The 24,787-nt window shown below is 35.2% G+C and overlaps 3 protein-coding genes across 3 annotated transcripts; all 3 read right to left on the reverse strand.

The window, feature by feature from the left end:
- Nucleotides 1-565: 565 nt before the first annotated feature.
- Nucleotides 566-2,613, reverse strand: LOC111397130 (probable LRR receptor-like serine/threonine-protein kinase At1g53420). Its single transcript, XM_023023883.1, is given in 6 exon segments — nt 566-833; nt 945-1,155; nt 1,278-1,396; nt 1,687-1,824; nt 2,144-2,339; nt 2,418-2,613. Coding segments are annotated over 6 exon segments (1,083 nt in total). The 5' UTR covers nt 2,595-2,613; the 3' UTR covers nt 566-591.
- A 5,024-nt stretch (nt 2,614-7,637) lies between these two features.
- On the reverse strand, nt 7,638-13,520 carry LOC111397951 (probable leucine-rich repeat receptor-like serine/threonine-protein kinase At3g14840). The gene is made up of 9 exons (XM_023024913.1): nt 13,480-13,520; nt 13,343-13,414; nt 13,166-13,234; nt 13,003-13,074; nt 12,812-12,883; nt 12,645-12,716; nt 9,706-9,774; nt 9,369-9,395; nt 7,638-7,841 (listed from the first exon to the last, which is right to left on the reverse strand). Exons 1-9 carry the CDS (start codon nt 13,518-13,520, stop codon nt 7,799-7,801), a joined length of 537 nt encoding a protein of 178 aa, XP_022880681.1. The 3' UTR covers nt 7,638-7,798.
- Nucleotides 13,521-21,680: 8,160 nt separating this feature from the next.
- LOC111397952 lies at nt 21,681-23,544 on the reverse strand. Its single transcript, XM_023024915.1, has 5 exons — nt 23,185-23,544; nt 22,995-23,043; nt 22,770-22,873; nt 22,233-22,479; nt 21,681-21,781 (listed from the first exon to the last, which is right to left on the reverse strand). The coding sequence occupies exons 1-5, from the start codon at nt 23,542-23,544 to the stop codon at nt 21,681-21,683; spliced, it is 861 nt and encodes a 286-aa protein (XP_022880683.1).
- Between the last annotated feature and the right edge of the window lie 1,243 nt (nt 23,545-24,787).

Below are 24,787 nucleotides of genomic sequence, written 5' to 3' on the forward strand. Positions count from 1 at the left end.
GAAAAAGAACATTAAGTGCATGTTTATACATAGAACTCGACAAATTTGTTCTTTAAATTCTGTCTGTTATTTTACATATAACCTTACTAAACAAGCCATAAAAATATGCATTTTTTTCGTATATTTATTTAGGGTATATACTGTATGACACAAAGATATATTTTCTGACAACTTTCAAGAGTACGGCAATTTGTTGAGAGAATAATTTTGCAATCCTGTGTACCCGTTAATATCGTCACAGAGATATAAGGTCAGGTGGATAGTGATCTCTGGAAGAGGTAAACGACGAGCCGATTTCTCGTGCATCAGAAGGATTAGAAAAGGTCTAAGTTTCACTTGAACTAGGTTTCAAGTCTTCAAGCTTCTCTTTGAGTTAAAAAAATTATTCAAATGTTGCACGTGGATGATTTGAATAATAATTTAGTGTTGCAAATGTCGTGATACTAAATATTCCCAAAAGACTTTAAACCGCTTTCATCTTGTTCAAGTTTGTATAAAAAGTTCAATTGTAAGTAAATAAAGTGGATTTTTTAATAAATAATTATTTTATTGGTCAACTAAAAATGGCGAGATGAAGAAAGAGAAAAAATCTCACATGGTCCCTGCAACTCTAGTGCTGATGTGGGAGTTATCATCCTCATCGAGCTTGGCTAAACCAAAATCGGAAATCCTTGGATTGAGGTCTTTATCAAGAAGAATGTTGTTGGGTTTTATGTCTCTATGAACAATTTTCAACGTGGATTCTTCATGCAGAAAAGCCAAGCCTCTTGCTATACCAATACAAATTCTTTGTCTGGTTTGCCAGTCCATTTTTAATTGCCTTTCCTCTGGTCCTGTTCCTGATAATACGATTCAATTAAGTGTGTGCATTGATTTTAAATACTAAATTTGTATATTAGACAAGATTTTAAAGAATGCACAACGCAGGCATAAATTTCAATTACCATATAAAGCGCGGGCAAGGCTATTGTTCTCCATGTATTCATAAACCAGCACTAAATGGCTTCCCTCAATGCAACGTCCATACAATTTTACGAGATTTGGATGCTGTAAACTAGAAATCATGCCTATTTCATTCACGAATTCACGGTTCCCTTGATTTGATTTGGAAGATAGCTGCTTGACAGCAATTACACTACCTTCCAATAGTATACCCTGCAAATGAAGCATTATAGTACCACAGACATGCACGCATATAGAAATGTTAGAAAAATATAAGCGCGAAGGTATAGACAAAGTATAAGAGAGAAAAGTTGGAAGTTAATATTTCTACATACCTTGTAGATAGATCCAAAACCACCTTCCCCAATTTTATTTACAGCATCAAAGTTGTTTGTGGTGGCTTTGATTTGTCTAAAAGTAAAAAAGCCAGTCCGCAAATCTAATCTCCTTAGTTCTAGAAAAGAACAATTTTTAGATGTTGAATTCATTGTAAGCTATATAGTTAAGGATTTCGTCATCTCTCTTTTTCTCTATGCAGTACACTAGAATATATTTTAGTTTTTCTTTGATCTATTGCTTGGCCATGGTCACATCACCACGAAAAAGTTATTTATCCTAAATTTGAGAGTAACTTCCATAGTTGTCATCTGATGCATTACTACTGTAAGACTATCCATAACATTATATATGACAATTCAATATTTACATTCTTGCTTAAATACTAAGAAAGGTCTATTTGTTCACCTTCTTCCCTTGAGATCCTGCCTCCTATATAGCCTTTCCACCATGAAAAAATAAGAATAATGAGAATGAAAAAAATTACCAAAGCTGTTACTCCTGTTGGGATGAAAATATTCTTTCCTTCGGATGGAGACTTAAAATCTACATAATGAAAGAAATAAAGAATAATTTGTTACATGGTGTTCAGTTTGCTAGCTAGCACCAGAAAAAAATTACATAAAGGAATTGGTATAGGGAATTTGAGAACAATAACAAGTGAAAAAGAACGATAATAGATTAATTAATCGAGTACTAATTTAAGTGCCATCAACACCTGAGTCATGTTGCTTAAGTTGCAAAAGATTATGTGGTTGTGCAGATAAGATGTATATTTTCTCAAATAAATAGATAAAAAAAAAATCTTAAGAGAGATAGAGGTGTTTTGAGGATAAATTTAATGGTATTACACAAACAATCTTACCAGATTCCACAGAAATGGCAGATATCAAAGGGCCATATACTCTTCCGAAAGGGATGGCTATTGATCCTTTCCCAAAATAGTAAAATCAGATATCCAGAGTTTTATTCTTAACTATCGCATTAAATTGTTTTTTCACAGCTTTATCAACTCCTTTCGCATCCTTCTTAATATCAAAATCTTTCAATTTCAGTTCATCCTATATTACGTTGAATAAGTTTGAGTCAAATTGCAACAGTAAATGGCACTAAAAAGAACTGTTTATTTATTACTTGACCTGGATATAAACGTCAAACATCCGTCTCCCAAGACTCTGGAAAGAGTTATTATCTCTAAAAATTATCTCTGCAAAGTGAAGTGTCACAGTGTAGTTTCCATTTACTAAGCAACGCCCGTAATAAGTGAGAGATAAAGGAGATAGACGAGCATCTGCATAGAGTTCAGAGTCCTTCATTTTTAGCACAGATACATTGTAGGCTTTATAGTGATTCTTGAACCAAGGAAAATGTCCTGTACTACTAGTTCCCCAGTTCTCTTTTGAGTGAACAAATTGTACTGAACCTCCTGTTTGTACATCATCTTCAATTTTTTTGTTGCCAATAGTAACTTCCCCTCCACCACAGTTTACATAAAAGGAATACCAATCTATGAAAAACCAAAGCATATTAAGTTTTCTAGAACATCTCCAAAAGACTCTTCAAACATAAAATTTCTCTATTTTAAAGAATCAAGCCTTAAAGTTATGCTTCAAGAGACTATTTAATTTAACATTTTAATTTAGAGAGAGTTTGACTCTCCAAATTTAGAGAGTCAAACACGCTCTTTATAATTTAATGCATTTAAAATATTTCAATTTTCAGTGAAAAATAATATAATAATTTAGAGGAAAGCTAGTGAAAATAAAAGACAAGAAAAAAACAATAAATATTTTTCTGAAGTAGTAAAATTAATTATTATATATAAAGAACTTGTTGAAGTACTTAAAAATTTTTACTCCCTAAATTTAAATGTTCTTTGTCGCGGAAGCTCGTTCGAAGATCTTAGAAATGGTGAATTTCGGGCTCAGTTTTTAGTTATATTTCTCTACCAAACAACCAATTTACACTACTCCAACCCACAATCAGTATATTTATCTCGATTGCTCCTCAATCTCACCCACAAAGAATAAGGTAACAGTGATGATTTATAGGCCACAAAGGCATGAGAAAAACAACGAAAAAGGCAAGAGAATGGACCAAAATACACAAGATGAAGGCACTGATTTTCTCTCTATATGGCAACTGGCCTTTCCAGGAAGAAGCAACCACATTTTTCCTCATTTTCATAAACAAATCATACACTAACGGCAAGGGGAAAAAGCAACATATATATAGGGTTAGGTTAGGTTTTAGTTGGACCAATAAGGGTTAAATGGGCCAAAATTCAAAGCTATCTAAGAGGCAATATATATGTGCTGTGAGTAGCTCTAATTTCTTAAGCTACTTCCTACAGTCCATATTGTTTTTAGGTCGCGCTTTTAGACTTAATTGTTGGTAACAATTTCACTCATTGACCAATACCTATGAAACTCAATCTAACATTTAATAATCATAGCCAAAGATTTATTGGGTATCAAAACTCAACAAATCTTCACCTTTATACCCAATCAACTTACAAGTAATCAAAATACAAAGTTAGTACTTACACAATCAAAGTAGCTAATAAAATTAGGATCACAGACTTTACCTCGTGTTTTGGACCCGAAACACATACCATACCAACTTTACGTACTCACCAGGGCTATAGTCTTAAAGAAATACCCACAGATCTTTTCAAACCCATGTTCGCACAGAACAAAAGATTAACACCAAGCTAATCAACAAACGGTTAACATATATACAACAAATGCATAAATGACCACATGAAAAGATCTTACCACACTTATCCTATCCCATTTTTGTTCCCCTCTCATTGCCCACCATGTTTACTAAACTGATCACTCAATTCATGTCTAACTCATAAATCAAAATAGGTCCTAAATTCATAGGATAATCCTATATCACCATATTTCCAACCTACGTGGATAAATGATTCTCCACCTAACATAAGTGATAGAAGTATATCTCTTACACTCCACATGATCATGATTTTCTCAGTTAAAGAGTTCCAACATTTAATCACATTTTCACTCGTGATCAAAATGTCACATCTCACATTCCTGGTACAAACCACCAATGTACCCCTAGTCATCTATACTCCACCTCACCAATAGACACACAACACAATTATTGCTATTACATCCTAATCCACTATGTATGCAAACAATTATACCAAATAATCACATTGCTCTCAAATTCATACAATGACACATAGAAATATCATATAACTATGCAACATAATTAAGCAATCATACATGCAGAAAGGAGTACACACATTTGCACATGCAATAACTAGGTTTACTCTCAATAAACCTCACTATGATTATCACTCGACCTTATAGCCATATTCACCTCACCTCTCATCTTACCCTTCTGCTTATCCCCTTTTTTGGGACAACCTCTCACAAAGTGTTTAGACTTACCAAAGCTGTAACATTAGTTACCACTAGACTTATCCCAACCTTTAACCTTTTTTTTTTTTTTTTAACCACCGTCAACACTCGAGTCACCACTTAAATCACAACTATCTTGATTTCTTCCCAAATTTATATTTTTAAACTTCATTCTACTCTTCATTATATATAACTTACAACTCCTCTTATCCTCCTTTTCAGCCTTAATCTCCATTTTCTTATTGTTAAGAGAATCTATGGCAATATCGGGTGTTAAGATGTCACTACTATATTTAATTGCATTCTTAACCTCTCTATATGAATCATGTATTGAATTAAGCAAAATAATGGCATGATACGTTTCATACACCTCCTATCACAGTTAAAATTATATTGAACCAGCTTGTTAAAAACATCTAAAAATATATTGAACGAGCTTGGCAAGGATTCATTTTAAAATTGAAAAATCTATTGAGCAGACGCAATTTATTAGGAGTAGACTTAAGCAAATATAAACCCTCCAACTTTTTTCAAAGTTTTTTTAGTAGAATCAAGTTTTTCATTTTTTCTCAAAATAGTGTCTGATAGGTGTAAAATAATTAAAGTGTAAGTAAATTTATCCTATTCTTCTTTTCGTGCTTCCGTCAAATTTGCTGGAAATTTGCTATTTATGACTTTTGAAACTTTTTGTTGAACTAAAATCTTTTCATTTTTTGTTACCTAATAGAAAATTCCCCTTTCTTATTGAGAATTTCAACTTCAAAATGTGATGACATTTTGAAAAACAGAACAACTAAAGTGCACAAATATGTCACACAAAGTAATCATAAGGACGCAATATATATCATTATAGATTCCCAGGGTTTCGTGAGACTTGAGATCTCAGTATCAAGGAAATGTTCAAATGGGTTAATACTAGGTGTTCTAACAGAATAACCAATGTAACACGAAGGTATATCAACAAAAATTTAGTTTTTCACACAATCCAGTCTCACACAGTGACTAAATGGCAACTAGAGCACAAGGATAATTATCAACTTACTGTCCAATTCAACACTTCAAATATGGTAAGTAATGCCTAAATTTCTAGCACAATCAATGGTTACCTACATGGTAACGCCAATCCTGAAGTAGAAATTTAAATTGGGATAAGCCAATAAATCAGAGTGAACCAATCTCAGTCCATAAATAATGAGAGATGCGAACTTACACTTTTGGGCCACCACTACTTGCCATAAAGTTTCCATCAATCGCAGAAATCAATCAACCATGATCGAATCCCGAACACACGAAGGATAAATTTATCCAAATTCCACTGTATAAATTTAAACAGAAAACTAATAACATCAAAATGTCAGGATCAAATTACCTGAAAAGACCTCTATCTAAAACCTTCGCATGCGCCCTCAAGCGCCACCAACAGCCTTTGTGCATGGGATTCACGCACCGGCCACTCTGGTGCGCCTTCACGTGCACGTCACACTAGTAGTCTCCATTTCACCAAAATCATTTTTGTTTGATCAGAAATCATGAAAACATCCTCGATTTTTGTGTAATTTTCTAGACAATTTTGCAATCTATTTTTTGCTTCGTTGAAAGCCAATTTTCTGTCAATTTTTCGAGCCAAATCTATTACTTGAAGCTTTGATACCAATTGTCATGGAAGCTTTCTCCAAGATCTTCGAAACGGTGATTTTCAAGCTCAGTTTTACGTTACTTTTCACTACAGATCAATCCACACAGTCCAACCTACAACCAATATATTCACTCGGTTCCTCCTCAATCTCACTCACAAATGACAAGATAATGGTGATGATTTGTAGGCCACTAAGGCACGGGAAAATTGACGGAAAAAAGCAAGAGAATGGACCAAAATACACAAGATGAAGGCACCGATTTTCTCTCTCTATGGGAGCCGATTTTACATGAAGAAGCAGCCATGTTTTTCCTCTTTTTCATACACAAATCATATACTAATGGCTACAGTAAAAAGTAACATATATATAGGGTTATGTTAGGCTTTAGTTGTCCCAATAAAGGGTTAAATAGGTCAAGATTCAAAGCTATTCAGTAGATAATATATATAGATCGTGAGTAGCATTAATTTTTAAGCTACTTCCAATTGTCCATGTTGTTTTCGGATCAAGCCTTTGGACTTGATTGTTGATAATAATTCACTCATTGACCAATGCCTATGAAATTGAATCCGATGTTTACATCGCAGCCCTAAATTCATTGAGTATCAAAATCCAACACTCTAAATTGTAGAATATGCTCTTGAGTGTAAAACAGATAAAAGTGCTATAACTATATACGATATATTACATTACTACTGTATTCTTTTTGTTTTTAGTTTTCAACTTGAGCACAAAAAATGATATTGCAAACTTGTTGGTATACTACGCTTGGATGATGAGATTCGTGTAAACAATCAAGGCTGAGCTTGTAAAATGAAGTACTTACCCTTTCAACAAGGAGTGAGGCACTTCCCCTGTTCTCTATATGAAGTCATATGGCAAGGGAGCAGAATGAATAATATGATATACAAAGTTATGTTTAGATTACAATAATCTTATCTACATAAGAAGCAACTTAAAAACTGTTTTCTCCACTAAAGCTTCTGAACAAGTTTCTGACGCAGAAAGAAAGGGAAAAAACAAATTGAAGTTATGAAAAACATACAGAAAGACAGCATACGAAGAAAAATTGGGGCTTACATATTGTTCCTGCAAATTGATGGATCAGAGTCTCATTGAAGTTATTGTAAGAATGATTTACGTGGCTGCAAATGCATTTAATATCTCTTTAAGAACTTATTTCAATCCTCTAAAATTAATGAAAGAAAAGAATCCATAAATTACATAGTGATAGATGTCCACCAGTATGTAGTAACTAAAGTAAAAATGAGATTGTTTTCGAACTTATGAGACTAGTCCTGTATCTTAAGGTGAGCTTGAACAACAATTGTATGTCTGGATATAAAGATGTCAATAGAGGTCCTGAGAGAAATGGGAAAATTCCATTTCTGTATAAATTTGAGGACATCGTCATTTATGATGGACAATGCTACTATTAAATCACATAGATAATCTTATAGACGCTAAATAATAAGAAATATAGAAGTGAACTTACAGCTCTTCACTTATGCTTTGGATCCACTTTGGAATTTGCCCACTGATAAGAGTGTAAAATACCATATTTTCCCCTCTTAACTATTGCATTCATGTGATTATATTCTGCCAAAATGCATTCATTACTCTTATATTTTGGTTTAGGTTGCATTTTGGTGAAAAAGATGAAATTCGGAAGATACAAGTGAAAAATGAACAGAGTAGAAGAGAACGAAAGTTCGAGGACTAAAGTGCAAATGATCCAAACTTGTGTCCAAGATTATGATGAAGATTCGAAAGTTTTAGAGGTCAAGTGGATGAGAAAAGAAGTCAAAGGGATGAAATAACATCAAAGTTTGATCAATACATCAATTTCCAATCGAAAACTAACACACCAGTTTTTAGTCTCATGTTGGGACCCATTTTTGACATGGAAGATGATAGAATTGGGAGATGACTTCTGAATAAAAATTGTGGCCCTTTGAGTTAGCTATCCAATGCAACTTGAATCACCTCAATTGGATATCGGAAAAGAAAGGTATGATTAAAACACTGAAAGCTGTCTGGCGGAACCTTGCGGCCGCATGCCTTTCTACTATGCGGTCGCATACACCTATACCGAGAATTCAAGAGGCTGAAAGTGCATAACCATGCGACCGTAATGACAATAACCATGCGGTCGCATAGTGTTTTTTTGGCGGCCGAATCTCAGTTTCCTTATACGATTGAATCTCTTATGGTAACCTAATTTTCACGGGATATAAATGCCCAAAACCATCCAGAACGAAGGGAGACGCCACCAGACCTATTTCTTTCATCTTGGTGCTCAAGAAACTCCATGGAAAACTAAGGAACTCGGTGAAGCAACGAAGGAACTCATTGGATTTGGAGATTTCACGTCATAATTTCATGTGATTCGAACTCTCTTTGCTTAATAATTTCTAGATTTGAATCTTCTCGTTATGAATTAGTATTGAAATTTGTTTAACTTTTAATAAATTTCTCATGGATTCAGTCATGTTTTTTCCATTGTTAAATTAAACTATTTGTTGAGTTTCAATTTAAATTACTTATTGTTGAGATTATTTTAACTTTTATCAAATCCTTCATAGATCTAGCCATGCTCTTTCTATCGAATGATTGAAATAATTGTTGAATTTTAATCTTAATATCACTTTATTGGCGGATTGATTACTGCCTTATGCCTGACGTATATGGTCGATTTTTGATCTTGTTCCAATAAAAATGTGCGAATGTGTTATAGAAAATCTAGATTCTAGAAATATAATTGGAATAAAATTGGACTTCACTGTTAAATCTTCCAATTAGAGAGTTTGGAAGAAAACCTCTAATTGAGTAAAAATACATGAATTATTGATGCTGATTGATCCAATCCAATGGGGGAACTCCGACGCTTCACTAATTCGCATATTGATAATTAATTTTTATTCCAAGTGACAAATCATTCCCACATTTAATTACGAAAACCCTAGTTTGTTTGATCTTTTGAGAAATTTTCCATCTCCCTGTGGATACGACACCCCAAAGTTGTACTACAATAACCGCATTATTCTTTGGGCGTAATCACCCACTGAGAAAGTTACTAGTCAGAAACCTAATCACAAACATAAAATCCAAATGAAATCAAAATTATACATTTAGATGACAGGACAGAACATCATGAAAGAACAAAAGTATGGCCTAGTAGAGTATATGAATGACACTTGAACACTAAGGATTGAATATGAACTGGACATCCTTATGTTTGGTTACAGTGGTCCTTATTACTTGTTTTGGAAATAAAAAGTAGGATTTAGGATATGAACATGAACAAAGTCTTCCATTATCACGCTTCAATGACAGGTGAATAACAGAGCAAAGCTTTTGTACAAATCAATTGAATAATATCATACTAATTCACTTACAAGTTCGTTAGACTTGGTAGGCGATCAAAATCTGGAACCTCTCCTTTTAAGTTGTTAAAGCTCAGATCTCTGTGAATACACCACACGAACATCTTACGACCAAACGCATATTTTCTCAGCTTAACAATATGGCAGTGCATAGTTATCTTAACATAGAAAAGTAAACCTAAATTTTGTATGATATCCAGAAAGAAAGAAAAAAGATCGGCACAAAAGCAATGGAAGCATAGGAAAACAAACAAAAATTACAGGATTTTCTAATGTAGATTGGGAAAAACTAATGTGGCAAGCTCTTGGATGGTACGAAACTTCACAATCTGAAAATGCACATGGTACGTCCTCCATATTTTTCCATAGCCAGGTCTCCACCACAAGTACATATTTTATTACAAGCAGTAGGTTTTTGTGGCATGGAGTACAACAAATTCGTGTTTTTGGTCACTATCTTCAACAAGTAACAATATAAGTGTCAAATATACTCAATGATAATCAATAATACTCGATGTCCTTCAATGTGAGATGTTCTCTTAGTGTATAAAATTAAAATCACAAATAAATATGGTAGCTATCAATTATAATTATTCATTAATGGTAACTTATTAAATATGGTAGTCCTTATTTTTCACTAACATCCCCTCTCAAATCTCAAATTGATGCTTATTAATTTGCAATCATAAGTTGACGGTGGCGACATTGCTCGTGCGCACGAAAAAGATATCCAAATCAAAGTAATCATCTACGGAACATTGTGACAACGAGAGAGCAAGAACAATAAATAGTACAGAAACATCCAAAAACTACCTCAAGAATATTCCAAAACCACTCTAGAGAGTTCACAGCCCAAGAAGAATTTCAAAAAGAAATTCTTGAAGTGTACCGATCACACAATGAGATCGGGAGAACTCAGTCAAACACATAATTAGTATTCCATCAAAATCTCTAATGGCCAATATACCAGCCAAAAATCTAGTAATATATCACTGACCAGGACGCTATAGTTGGAAGAAATATCAGAAAACAGCCTGCACACAAAAAAAAAAAAAAACAAAGATGATCTGAGAACCCAAAATTCTTGCTCGTCACCCAAGCAACCAAAGCTCCACCCATGTCTCTCTCATCCCAATGACCAATCAATATGATTGCCAAGCTCCTTATTGGAAGCAAATCAAGCCACATCCATGTCGCCCACAAAGAGAAACCACAATTTATAGTCCAATTGCTCACAACCCGTAACTACCTAGCCCATTTTTAATCAAGTTATACACTCATGTCCAAAAGCCAAGCCTACTTTCAACAAATCCCTAACCTATTCACAAAGCCTAGAATAAAATACTACTTATTCAAAATTGTTGAGGCCCATAATCATCCATTAAAGTCTTCAAAACCTAACCCGTTCATCAAATAATAACGACGCCCAAACCAATAAAGCAGCAGGCCCACCTACAAATCCATGACTCAGTGTCTTTTTTTATCCCATTCGCTTAAGAATCTTCAGATCTCTGCCAAAAATCCATTAATTTTACTCTCACTAGTAACACTTCCTCTCTTTAATCTGACGGTCTTGGATTGAACTGATACACATTTTATGCGCAAATTAACATAGTCGCATTCACAGAAGTGTGATTGTGTGTGAGATGGCGTGTAAAGGATTGTAGAAAAGTAATGGGGTCTAGGATAAAAATCAAATTCCAATAAGAATTCTCTCTACTTCTCATGATAAAGATATGTTGGCTGGTACTCCACCTCAGAATTCCCAATCATTGACGAGCCTCTACACCTCAGAATTGCTAGCATTCAACGAGCAATATGGTGATCCATGGTCGACTAATAGCTCTCTCTCATCTTCAGCAATTTCTCTGCGTTGAGAGATCCGGCCCCTGGGTCGTCTAGTGGACTACTGGACTCGAAAATGGTGACTGAAATTTCCATTTTTTCTAGAATCGGTTGTTCCTGAAATCCCACTGCCTATGACAGATTGGAGGCGATGCTTTACATGTCAGCAACGGCAGCAAGTATGCTTGGTTCTGTTCAGTTCATAGCAATTTACAAGATCGAACACAAGGAATATGGATAGGGTCCACAGCAGCGGGGGCAAACTTGTCCTAACCTTTCTCTTCCAATTAACTTTTCTCTCTGTATCGCTTGAAACTCTTCGCAGATTAATTGCTTCACTGCTTTGGTGAAGTACTTAACTTAGTTTGGTGGTGAGCACACAATTCATCTTTTACCTCACTGTGAACGCCTGAGTATCAATAGGAGCGACAAAACCTATTTCTTCTGTGCTAAACAATTGAACTAAATATTTCTTAGGGTTAAGTGCTCTCTCTCAGTCTTCAGGTCACTATTGCTTTGGCTGTTCTACCTCCGCCCACTGTTGAGACGGTTGTCGATGATGCAATTAGAGAGAAAGAATAGAGAAATCACTTGAGGATGAATTGAGTTCTAATCCATATGATATTCGAATATACTCAATCATAATCAATAAGCCCCTCAATATAAGAGGTTCTCTCGTTATATTGAAATATAAAAAAACTAAATATTCTAGCTATCATTTACAATTATCCATTAATGGTAACTTATTAAATACGGTAGCTTCCCTTAAATATGAGCTTTCCTTATATTCCACTGATAGAAATTTCCAATGCCTCCCAAATAAATGGTTATTTCTAGAATGAAAGAAGAGGAAATAAGAACTGTGGTTGTGTTAAAAGTTTACACAATTCTTTAACTTTAAATCTCATGAAAAATTAGCTCATATAAATGTGAAAAGAAAACAACTAAAATGCTAGAGGGAGTCCAGGACTGCGAGCTGCTAGGTATATTCTTTTTAAGTAACTCATAGAGTTGGCATTTAGTCACGAGAATATTGAAACAATTATGATGTGGAGTGTAATTGTAAAAAGAAGAAAAGAGGTACTACTACTAGAATCAGTACTTAGATAGCCTTCAATGATCCAATGCCTGTAAGGTAATTAGGAATGCTTCCAGTTATGTTACAGCTACTTAACGTCCTGCTAGCACGCAACATATGTATAAAATAATATGGTTCTAAAGGAAATTATCACAATCTTCTAAGTTCTTTATTGATTTAGTGACATTTACTCACAAATACGTAAGGTTTCTCATGTCTTTTAGCAGTGGGAACTCTGAAGCACCTCCATTCAAGTTACTAATAATTCTGTAGAGATATCACATTACATCAGTTGTCATCTTTACCATCAATGTATAGTAAATGAACATAATATTGTTATTGAAGTATTGACAAACTGAAATCTGACTGAATAGGTTTCAACTCACAGTTCCTTTAAATTTTTTAAGATGGAAATACTAGGAGGTATGGGTCCTTCAAAACCATTGCCTTTTATCTCTCTGTTGATAATAAATTAATAATGTCACGTAAACAAAAGTCGCAACTGTAAATACTGCAGTTTGGAAAATGCTCATTCAGGAAAGGACTTACAAGCTCGTAAGGTTTGTCCAGCTCCGAAAATTAGGTAATTTTCCAGTGAAGTTGTTACTGATTAGCCAACTGCATTGGCCCCGAAAGACATGTTATCATTAAAATAGCAGAAAACTTTTTGCACTTTTCTAGATTAAAAAACTTTATACTTTGAGAAATGTGTGGTGAAATACTTACAGAATTGTCAACATTTTTAGATTATTTAATTCAATCGGCAACTCACTAGTGAGATTGTTATCATATAGATAGCTACAGTGACCAAAGAGACAAGTTAAACTTACATAAATGGGTAAATTACAGCCACTGTCTCTAACCTTTTGTTGGAGTAATTTTCAAAAGAATGCCATTTAGACATTGGTAAATTAAATCAAGGAAATACAATTCAAAAAGTACTTGATCAAGATGGGACAAGAACGAGAGATGTAGGAATGGACAAAAACTTGAGCCAGTTTGCAAAGTAAACTAGTGTAGGTGGGCAACATGGAAGTGCTCCTGTGCTTCCTAGTTGGCGCAGGTGTGCTGCCATGTTGCCCACCTACACTAGTTTGCTTGGTTGGCGTAGATACGCTACCTGTGCTGGGTAGTCTTGAGATTAACCCAGTAGCTTTTAGAACTTACTTCTTAGAGAACGTAAGGAGCAAAAATGAATAGGAAAGTTTCTGTGTATTGAAGATAAAAGTCACGCTAATTGTACGTCATGTGGTTCTTAAATATGAATGGAAAAGACAGCACTAATTACAGTTGTTTACAGCTGCACACTAACTGAAAATTTCAACTAATCTGACTAATTCTTCAGCTCACTTCCACGTCAGCTTCTTCTGGTAATCTCAATAGCCCCCTTCAAGGTGGAGTGTATATGTTGCACATATTCATATTGCGCAGTAGAGAATGAAATAGAGATGCTCCCACTGGTTTTGTCATAATATCTGCTAGTTGATTACCTGAAGAGACATGCATGGTGTGTAAAATTCCAGCCTTAATCTTGTCCCTTACTAAGTGACAATCTAGTTCGATATGTTTTATTATCTCATGAAATATAGGGTTGACAGCAATGTGTAATGCAGCTTGATTATCACAATATAACAATGCAGACTTCTCATGTTTGATTCCCAAGTCAGCTAGTAGGTATAAAAGCCATTGAACTGTTAAATGTGGCATTAATTTGTAATCTTAGGAAATAAATAAGGTTACATGCACTTGAAGAAAATGTATCAGGAAAATACATGATGCACTTGAAGAAAATGTATCAGGAAAATACATGATGCAAATTCATGAATTATTAGGTGTCCATTTATATTCCCATGTCTCTAGAGTTATCCATGTGGTCCTATAAATAGAGGTCATTTTTGTAGTCTCATTGTAAGAAAAAAAAGAAGAAAACATTATTGAGTGTGCTGTAGCAACTCAAAAACTATCAATAAAAATTCAAGTTTTTCTTCAACACTTCGTTTCCGCACTAACAAATTTGGTATCAGAGCCATAACTTGTGATTGCATTTTTTCATGGCTTTCATACAAACAGTTTCGTTGTTTACATATTCTTCCAGTCAAGTCCCAATCTTCGAAGGCGAGCATTATGAATACTGGAGCATCCAAATGCAAACTTTCTTCATCTCCTTAGATCTTTGGGATGTCATTGACGATGAGGAATACGAAGAACCATCCGAAGACAATGAAGATTACGAAAAATTGCAAAAAGAATTTAAAAGAAAAGATGCAATGGCTCTCCGCTATATTCAACAAGGAGTCGGAAAATCAATTTTCCCTCGTATCTTTGGTGTTAAAAAAGCCAAAGATGCTTGGGAAATATTGATGCAAGAATTTCAAGGAGCGGAGAAAACGATCGCCTTGAAACTTCAATCCTTATGGAGAGACTTTGATAATCTCCAAATGGAAGAACGAGAATCGGTTCGTGTTTTTTCTTCACGAGTAGCCGAGACAGTAAATCAAATCAAAAGCTGTGGTGACACAATTACAGATAAAAGAGTCGTGGAGAAAATGTTAAGATGCCTTCCTCCAAAGTTTGACCATGTTGCAGCCGCAATTGAAGAATTGAAAGACTTGTCCAAAATGACCATTTATGAGTTAACCGGGTCATTTCTTGCCCATGAGCAAAGGATCAATCGTTCGAGTAACCAATCCACTACCGAACAAGCTTTCCAAATCAAAGCAAACATCAAAAGGAGGATCGAACAACTATGGAGAACACAACAGAGGCTCAAATCAAACAAAACAAAAAGATAGCCATTGGAAGAAGGGTGACAAACAAAGCAAATGGAAAGGCAAGCAAACACAAATTTCTGGTGGTAACAATCCAACTTGCATAATTTGCAAAAAAATGAATCATGAATCAAAGGAGTGCTACTTTAGATGCAAAAGGTGCAAGATCCCCAATCATTCTCAAAGGGATTGTTGGTTTCAAAATAAAGAGATGACAGAAAGAAAAAGTGCAGCAAACTTTTCTCAAGAGAATGAAAAGGAAATTCTGTTTTATTCTCAAAATTATGAAAATGGAGCTCAAAGCCCTTGGTATTTGGATAGCGGTTGTAGCAATCACATGACGGGGAATCGCGACATCTTTGTGGACCTTAATCCAAATATTACTTCACAAGTAATTCTTGGCGATGGAACATGTAGAGATGCGGTAGGAAAAGGCACCATTGCTGTCCAAATTAAAGAAGTTTTTGACAAAAAGAAAAATATTTGTGTGGCAAATATTGAAATGAAGAACAAGATATTTCCTCTTATGATGCCACTAAATGAGAATTGTGCACTCAAGGCAAGAGACGAAGATTTGGCGTATTTGTGGCATTTACGATATGGTCATCTTCATGAAAGAGGCCTTCGTTTACTCCAAATGAAAAACATGGTGACGGGACTTCCTAACATCCAACACATAGACAAAATGTGCGAAGGATGCATCTATGGGAAATTGCACAAGTTGTCGTTTCCAAAAACTTCATGGAGAACGAAAGCACTACTTGAGCTTGTGCACTCGGATATTTGTGGGCCAATGCAAACTTCCACTTTTGGAAACAAGAGATATTTTATTCTCTTTGTTGATGACTTCACAAGAATGATATGGGTTTTCTTCCTCAGTCAAAAATCTGAGGCATATTCCACATTTCTTCAATTCAAAGCTCAAGCAGAAAGGCAAAGTGGTTTTTTGATAAAAACTTTAAGGACCGATCGTAGAGGTGAATATCTCTATAATTCTTTCATGGAATATTGCAGAAAAAATGGCATCAAAAGACAATTAACTGTGAGTCGAACTCCGCAACAAAACGGCGTGGCCGAAAGAAAAAATCGTACAATTGTTGAAATGGCAAGAAGCATGCTAAAGGGCAAAGGACTTCCAAATCTGTATTGGGCAGAAGCTGTAAATACGGCAGTATACATTCTCAATCGGTCTCCAACAAAGGCTGTACGGAATAAAACTCCATACGAAGCTTGGAACAAAAAGAAGCCAATGGTTGATCACTTCAAAATATTTGGCAGCATTGCTTATGCTCTTATCCCTTCTCAAAATCGGGAGAAATTTGACGAGAAAGGACAAAAACTTGTCTTTGTTGGATATAGTGATGAATCTAAAGGATATCGGTTATTAGATCCAACTACAAACAAAATTACAGTTTCACGAGACGTTGTTTTTTATGAAGCTGCATCTTGGGATTGGAAAGGGAAAGAAGTTGTGGACCAGACACCATACCATTTTGTTGATCCATTAACATTTCAAGCAGGTCCGTCACAAGTTGGAAATTTAGAGCATAATCCAAACCCTACTCCAAGAAGTGAGGAAGAATCTGATCCAGAAAGCCCTCCAAGAAAGACACGTTCACTACAAGACATATATGAGTCATGTGAACTTGGGTTGTTCTCTAGTGAACCACAATCATTTGAAGAAGCCTCAAAAGAAGTATGTTGGACAAAAGCCATGAATGAAGAAATGTCCACAATCGAGAAAAACAAAACTTGGAAGCTTGTTGCCTTGCCAGAAGGGAAGAAAATCATTGGACTCAAGTGGGTCTATAAAATAAAATACAATGAAGATGGGTCGATCCAAAAGCACAAAGCACGTCTTGTTGCAAAAGGGTATTCTCAACAGCCCGAAATTGATTACACTGAAACATATGCTCCGGTTGCAATAATGGAGACGATTCGTACTGTTTTGGCACTGGCAGCTCAATTGGAGGTATGTGTTTATCAACTTGATGTAAAATCGGCATTCTTAAATGGTGAAATTCAAGAAGAAGTTTATGTCGAGCAACCTGAAGGATTTGAAATCAAAGGACAAGAAGGAAAAGTCTATCGTTTATACAAGGCACTTTATGGTTTAAAGCAAGCGCCGCGAGCATGGAATAGCAAAATCAATAGCTATTTCATCCAAAATGGATTCAATCGAAGCACGAGTAAATCATCTCTATATGTCAATAGTCTTGGAAGAGACTTTCTTGTAGTATGTCTTTATGTGGATGATCTTCTATACTTTGGTACAAGTAAAAGCATGGTGGAAGAATTCAAGAAAAAGATGATGAGAGACTTTGAGATGAGTGACTTGGGTCAAATGAAATACTTTCTTGGCATCCAAGTCAAACAAAGCCCGGGAAGAATTTTTTTATCTCAAGAGAAGTATATTGATGATCTTCTAGAAAAATTCAGCATGAACCAATGCAAGCTAGTCTCTACTCCAATGGGGCCGAATGAAAAATTCCAAGTCAATGATGATGCTGAAAAAGTAGATGCTACACTCTACCGAAAGTTAATTGGTTCACTCATCTACCTCAACACAAGGCCGGATATCACTCAATCAGTGAGTTTACTTTCCAGGTTCATGAATGAACCAAGCAAGAATCACTTTACGGCTGCAAAAAGAATTTTGAGATACCTTAAAGGTACAAAAAATCAAGGCATTGAGTTCAAAAAGGAAAATAACTTCAACCTTGTTGGCTACACTGACAGTGATTGGGCAGGCTCACTTGTTGACCGCAAAAGTACATCGGGCTACATCTTTTGTCTTGGAACAAATATTATTTCATGGAGTTCGAGAAAGCAAAGGTCTATAGCACTATCTTCTGCAGAAGCGGAATACATTGCAGCTGCGGATGCCGTTTGTGAAGTAGTTTGGCTTAGAAGAATTCTAAACGACTTGATGTTTGAACAACAAGAGCCAACAACAATACATTGCGACAATATGTCAGCAATTGCTATGACAAAAAATCCAATTTTTCATGCCAGATCGAAGCATATTGAACTACGTCATCACTTCATTCGAGATTTGGTAAGTCGAGAAGAAATTTGCATGGAATTTATCAACACAAATGATCAGCCAGCAGACATTTTAACAAAGGCAGTCACATTTGACAAGTTCGACAAGATCAAGGAAAAACTCAAGATTACAAATTAAGAGGGGGTGTTAAATGTGGCATTAATTTGTAATCTTAGGAAATAAATAAGGTTACATGCACTTGAAGAAAATGTATCAGGAAAATACATGATGCACTTGAAGAAAATGTATCAGGAAAATACATGATGCAAATTCATGAATTATTAGGTGTCCATTTATATTCCCATGTCTCTAGAGTTATCCATGTGGTCCTATAAATAGAGGTCATTTTTGTAGTCTCATTGTAAGAAAAAAAGAAGAAGAAAACATTATTGAGTGTGCTGTAGCAACTCAAAAACTATCAATAAAAATTCAAGTTTTTCTTCAACACTTCGTTTCCGCACTAACATGAACTTCGCATGTAGCAAATGCCATAGCACGGTATTCAGCTTCTGCTGAAGATTTGGAAACTGTTCTTTGCTTCTTAGACTTCTAGGATATTAAAGCATTTCCTGAAAAAGAACAATATCTAGTTATAGACCTCCTTAAATCAGGGCAACTTGCCAATCTGAATATGAAAAGATCTTCAATCGTAAGTCATTTTCTTTAGGGAAGAAAATCCTCTGTCCTGGCATGCTCTTGATATATCTCAATACCCTATAAGCTGCATTCAAATGAGGTTCCCTTGGTTGGTTTATAAACTGACTTAACACTTGAACCACATAACTCAAATCAGGCCTAGTAATGGTTAAGTATAATAATCGTCCCACCAGCCTCCTGTAGATTGATGCATCATTCAATAATTCTCCACTCTCTTTGTCCAGTTTAATGTTCAGCTCCGTTGGTGTGTTTGCTGGTTTAGCACTACTGAAGCCAGCATCTTCTAAAATGTCTATGGCAAATATTTTTTGACACAAAGAAATTCCTTTCTTAGACCGAGTCACCTCCAGTCCTAGGATATATTTCAATACTCCTAAATCCTTTATCTTGAATTTCATATCAAGAGAAGCCTTCAAATCATTCATGCCTTGCAAATCATTTCCTGTCAAGACAATGTCATCCACATATACTAGAAGAGCAACAAAAGAGCCATTTCTATTTCTGGTAAAGAATGGAAAATCTGAGAACTTAGTGAACCATTGCCTTAAGGCTTTTTTTAAGCCGTATAAAGACTTGTTGAGCCAGCATACCATATTGTGCCCTTTGCCGAATTTTCATGTATATTTTCTCATTTAAATCACTGTGTAAAAAAACATTGTTGACATCCAATTGTAAGATATTCCAAACCATAGCAGCAGCTATAGCCAATAAAACTCTCACAGATGTAAGCTTCGCCATAAGAGAAAAAGTTTCGAGATAATCAAAACCTTCCTTTTGAGTATAGCCTTTAGCCACTAATCTGGCTTTATACCTTTCCAGGGACCCATCAGCTTTCAATTTTACTTTGAATACCCATTTACAGTCAATAGGAATTTTTCCATGAGGTAAACTAGTGATCGTCCATTTGTGTTTATCCTCAAGTGCCTTAATTTCCTTAGTTATTGCTTCACACCAGTTAGGGTCCTTGACAGCTTGATCAAAAGACCGAGGCTCAGTCATATTTGTGATAGTAAAAACATATGCTCGATGGGAAGATGAGAGCCTATCATAAGCAAGATAATTTTGGATATCACAGCTGGAGCTTAAGCTTGAAAGGACTTTACTTATGGACTGATCAGATCTGGTAAGAGAGTTTTGAGCCAAATGACAATGATATTGCTGAAGATAAGAAGGGGTTTTTTAATTCTTGTGGATCTTCTCAGAGGAGGATTTATGTTCTATGTAGTTGTATGATTTTTTGGTGGATAGAGATGGCAATTTAAACCATTAAAATTGAAAATTGCGGTTAACTGAACTGAATGAGGCGAAAAAACCGAACCGATGGTGTAATAGGACGGATGTGGTATTTGATCTTAATGAATTGGTTCGTGGCAGTGCAGGTATGGTATTTATGCAGTGGAACTGATTACCCACTTAAAAAATCATTCTTTTATTAGGGATGACAAGGTTTAGTGAGGAGGAAGTTGACGAAGATGTACATTTTTTTATTTAAATCTTAGTTAAATCCATTCTGGATTAGGTAGTATCGTTGTATTCTCTACTTACATTTCTTATTCACTATATAGGAATCAATTTTGAGTGCTGACCTATACTAATAAAAGTTGTGGGAAAGAATGAAGATTGAATATGATTTAAGGTTGAAGCTTTTGAATTATTGAGCATGAATCAAATAACTACAATGCACAAGAATTAAGAATGAATGAAAAGTTTAGTATTGTTATATTCATAATATTGTTTGTTAAATTTTTATTTTGCAATTAGAATTTGGGATAATGTTTGCATTTTTGTTTGGAATATTGTGTTTTTATTTTCATTGGCTCTCTTTTCATAAATTGTTTTATATCAATTTGACGGATGAACCTATATAAAATAATTTATTTTCGAGGTTATTAATCTAACTGAACCGATTTACATGGTTATGGTACGGTTATGGTAAGGCAAAAAATTTGACGGTTCAGTGATGGTTTTGGCTGAACCAAATCAAAACCTAACCGTTGCCGTCCTTACTGGTAGAAGGATAGTGGTATTTTGGAGATCTGGTGATTGGTGATCTGGTAAAGTACATGGTGAAATAGTTTCAGCTATAGAAGACACATGGGAAGGAAATATGGGAAATGAAGACTCTGGAATTGGATTGGGTAAAACAAATGGACATCCCTACTGGTCGAAGGATAGTGGTATTTTGGAAATCTGGTGATTGGTGATCTGGTAAAGTACATGGTGAAACATTTTCAGCTATAGGAGACACATGGGAAGGAAATATGGGAAAGGAAGACTCTGGAATTGGATTGGGTAAAACAAATGGATTATTATGATTTAAAGGAAATTGTTTGTATGGAAAGATGTTTTCATAGAATATGACATTTCTTGAAATGAATATAGCCTTTGATAGAATATGGATAGCCAAGAAAGATACATTTAGTTGCTCTAGAATCAAATTTTGATCGATTTTTAGTGAGCGTGTAAGCAAAATATAAGCAATTAAAAATCCTGAAATGAGTATAGTCTAGTTTTTGGGAGAAAAGAACTTCAAAGGGAGATTTTCCATGAAGTAAGGGAGTGGGAAGTTTGTTAAAAAGGTTGAATTCCAACCTTAAGGCCCCCACCGCCCCACCCCTGGAGTATCGTGAGGGAGGTAAATCGTTGAATATGCCTCAGTAGGCCAGGGAACAAGAGCTTGCTGTACACTGGTGCCTACAAAGAGTCCAATTCCATATCTCAGGAATTGAAGCCTCACACTGCAGCTGCCAGCAAGGCTAAGACTACCTCACTCCTGTCCTTTGCACCACTGGGATATGCCATGGGGGCAAGGGAGTGGAAAGTCTGTTGATTATGTAAGTGGCAGTTTGTATACATTCATCCCAGAAACTAAGGGGTAAATTAGATTGAAAACAAATGACTCTAGCAACATTTAATAGATGTTGGTGCTTTCTTTCGACTACTCTATTTTGTTAAGGTGACTCAACACAAGTCTTTTGATGTATAACACCCTTAGACGTAAAAAAATCTCTAAGGTGAAATTTTGGACCATTATACGAATGAATGCACTTTATCTTGAGATTAAATTGTGTCTCAATTAAAGTGAAGAAAGTTGGAACGACAGATTGCGTTTGATTTTTAGAATTTAGTAATCAAGTCCATGTACATCGAGTAAAGTCATCGACAAGAGTTAGAAAGTATTTTGAACCATCAATAGCAGTAGTAGATAAAGGACCCCATAGATCAGCATGTATTAGATCAAATGGGGTTGAACTATTTATTTCACTGGAAACATAGGGTAATCTGTGTAATTTAGCAGTAGGGCAAACATCACACTGATGTATAGTATTTACATTCAAATCTAAAATGGTAGATTGCAACATTGTAGGCGCTGCAAAGATGGATGCCCTAACCTAAGATGCCACAAATTAGAAACTGTGGATGTTATAGAATTGGCAAAGTGTTTGTGTTGTGTAGGAGTGATGTTCAGCATATAGAACAGGCCGTTTCTCTCTTTAGCCAGACCAATCATCTTCTATAAACGTAGGTCCTGTATAAAGCACACACCAGACAATAAGATGAGATTACATCTAACTATTTTAAGCAACTGATTGAAATTAGATTGAATGCAAAAGACGGCACGCATAGAACATTCTTCAAAATGATAAGAGTCTGAAAGTCTAATTGATCCAACATGTGTAACCTCTGTTAAAGTACCATTTGGAAGCTTAACAAACCGAGATGCTGAAGCTGTGATTTCAGTGAGTGAATGGACTGAACACACCATGTGATCTGTAGCACCGGTGTCTAAAATCCATTTATAATTCATATTCAAAGTTTCAGGACTTTCAAATGACTTAGATATTGACTTACACGAAAAACATTGACTAAATACTGATGCATTGTGGAGGCAAATAACTTGATATACCTGCCAGATTTGCTAAGGCATGCTTCTGGGAACCAGAGATGCTTGCATTCTGAAGGTTAATAGTACGGGTACTTGTGAATGGCAAAGACGTTTCATCGATAGGTTAAATCAAAGCCAGCAGCTATTCATATTGATCTTTAGTGAAGGGGAATTTTGAAAGATCAGTGGTGATATTAGGAACAAATTCTACTTGATTTGTAACTCCATGGACCACAGGATTCTTGTTCTTGAACTTATATCTTGGTGGATATCCGTGTACTTTGTAGCATTTGTCAATTTTGTGGCCAAGAAGACCATGGTGGCTGCACTGACGACACTCCTTTTTATTGTTCGGTCCAGTGTAGTTGTTTATTCCCTCGTTAGTATATTGATTCCTATTGAAATTTTTAGCAACCATAGCTACGGAATCTAGATTATGTGTGATTCTAGCAGTTATTTCTCTTTGCTTTTCCTCTTGTGCAACTAGAGAGAAAACTTTGTTAATTGCTGGTAATGGATCAATCAATAGTATTTGACCTCGAGTCTGAGAGTAACTCTCATTCAGCCCCATCAGAAATTACATGATATAATCCTCCTGCTGAAACTTCATCAAGGAGGCTGGAACACGTCTATAACGTCCAAGTTCATCCCAAAAACGTCTTCAGTTTGGTGAATTAGGCACTTACTGAACACTGATTTTGTGTTAAAGAGGCGATCCCCTTCCTCAGTTGAAAGATACGAGGTCCATTTGTTTTTGAAAACCTCTTTAAGTTATGGCAAAAAAAACTTCACTTCCTTCTCACAATCCTCAACATGGTGTAATAGCTTACAACTCCAAAGCCAGAAGAGACAAAAAATGAACCATTGGAGATACAAGACCTAGACAAAAATGAGATCAAGATGATTACATATGCGAGGGTCACATTTAACATGCAATGTCTCATAATTCTCTTTTTGATCAGTACCACAAGAAGAAAATCGCCAAGGAAATATGGGAAGCATTGGAAGCCAAATGCATGTTGGAGGATATTACAAGTAAGAAATTAATTGTATCTAATTCTTTCAATATCGAATGGTGGACAACGTGAAGATAATTGAGCAATTTCATAAAACCACTCATATACATAACCAATTTCTTCAATACCACATCAATATGGATGTGTCCATTGACAAACTACCTGCATCTTGGAAAGATTATAATAGAAGTCTAAAACACCATAAATAAGATATCCCTATTGAAGTATTGGGTCGTAATCTCTGAATGGAGAAAGAGTTCAAAATGATTAATTTTTTAGGAGCATAGTGTCCAATCTTCTAAAGTTCATGTGGTTCAGGATAAGGAAGGATCGATGAAAAGAAGATGATGCAAATTAACAAAACAACAAAAACAACATGAAGAGGAAGCACGATTCAAAAGACGAGGGTTCCAAGAAACAGAGTAGGTCTTGTTACAATTGTAGCAAAATGTGAAAGTGTCGCCATTTGAAGAAGCAAGATGACATGGATAACTTTGTAATTTGAATTTGTTTTAAGTATGCTTTCAAGTTTGTTTTGAGATTTTTGAATATGTATTGCCAAAGAGTGGTATTTTTTGGAAAAATATTTTTGTTTGTGTGCGTGTTTATAATTAAATAAATTATTGTTATAGGTTGATTTATTATTTGATTTCATATTTGCTTACGAGATGCTTGAAGATTACTTTGATATAAATACGTTAGAATAAGTAACTTGCTATTATATTGAGCTAGTATCATACGTATTTTCTAATTTATTATTATTATTTTTTTTAATGACAGGGGAACCCGTAGTCGCAA

The sequence above is a fragment of the Olea europaea genome, chromosome 7, assembly GCF_002742605.1.
Source record: "Olea europaea var. sylvestris chromosome 7, O_europaea_v1, whole genome shotgun sequence".
Classification (NCBI taxonomy): Eukaryota; Viridiplantae; Streptophyta; class Magnoliopsida; order Lamiales; family Oleaceae; genus Olea; species Olea europaea.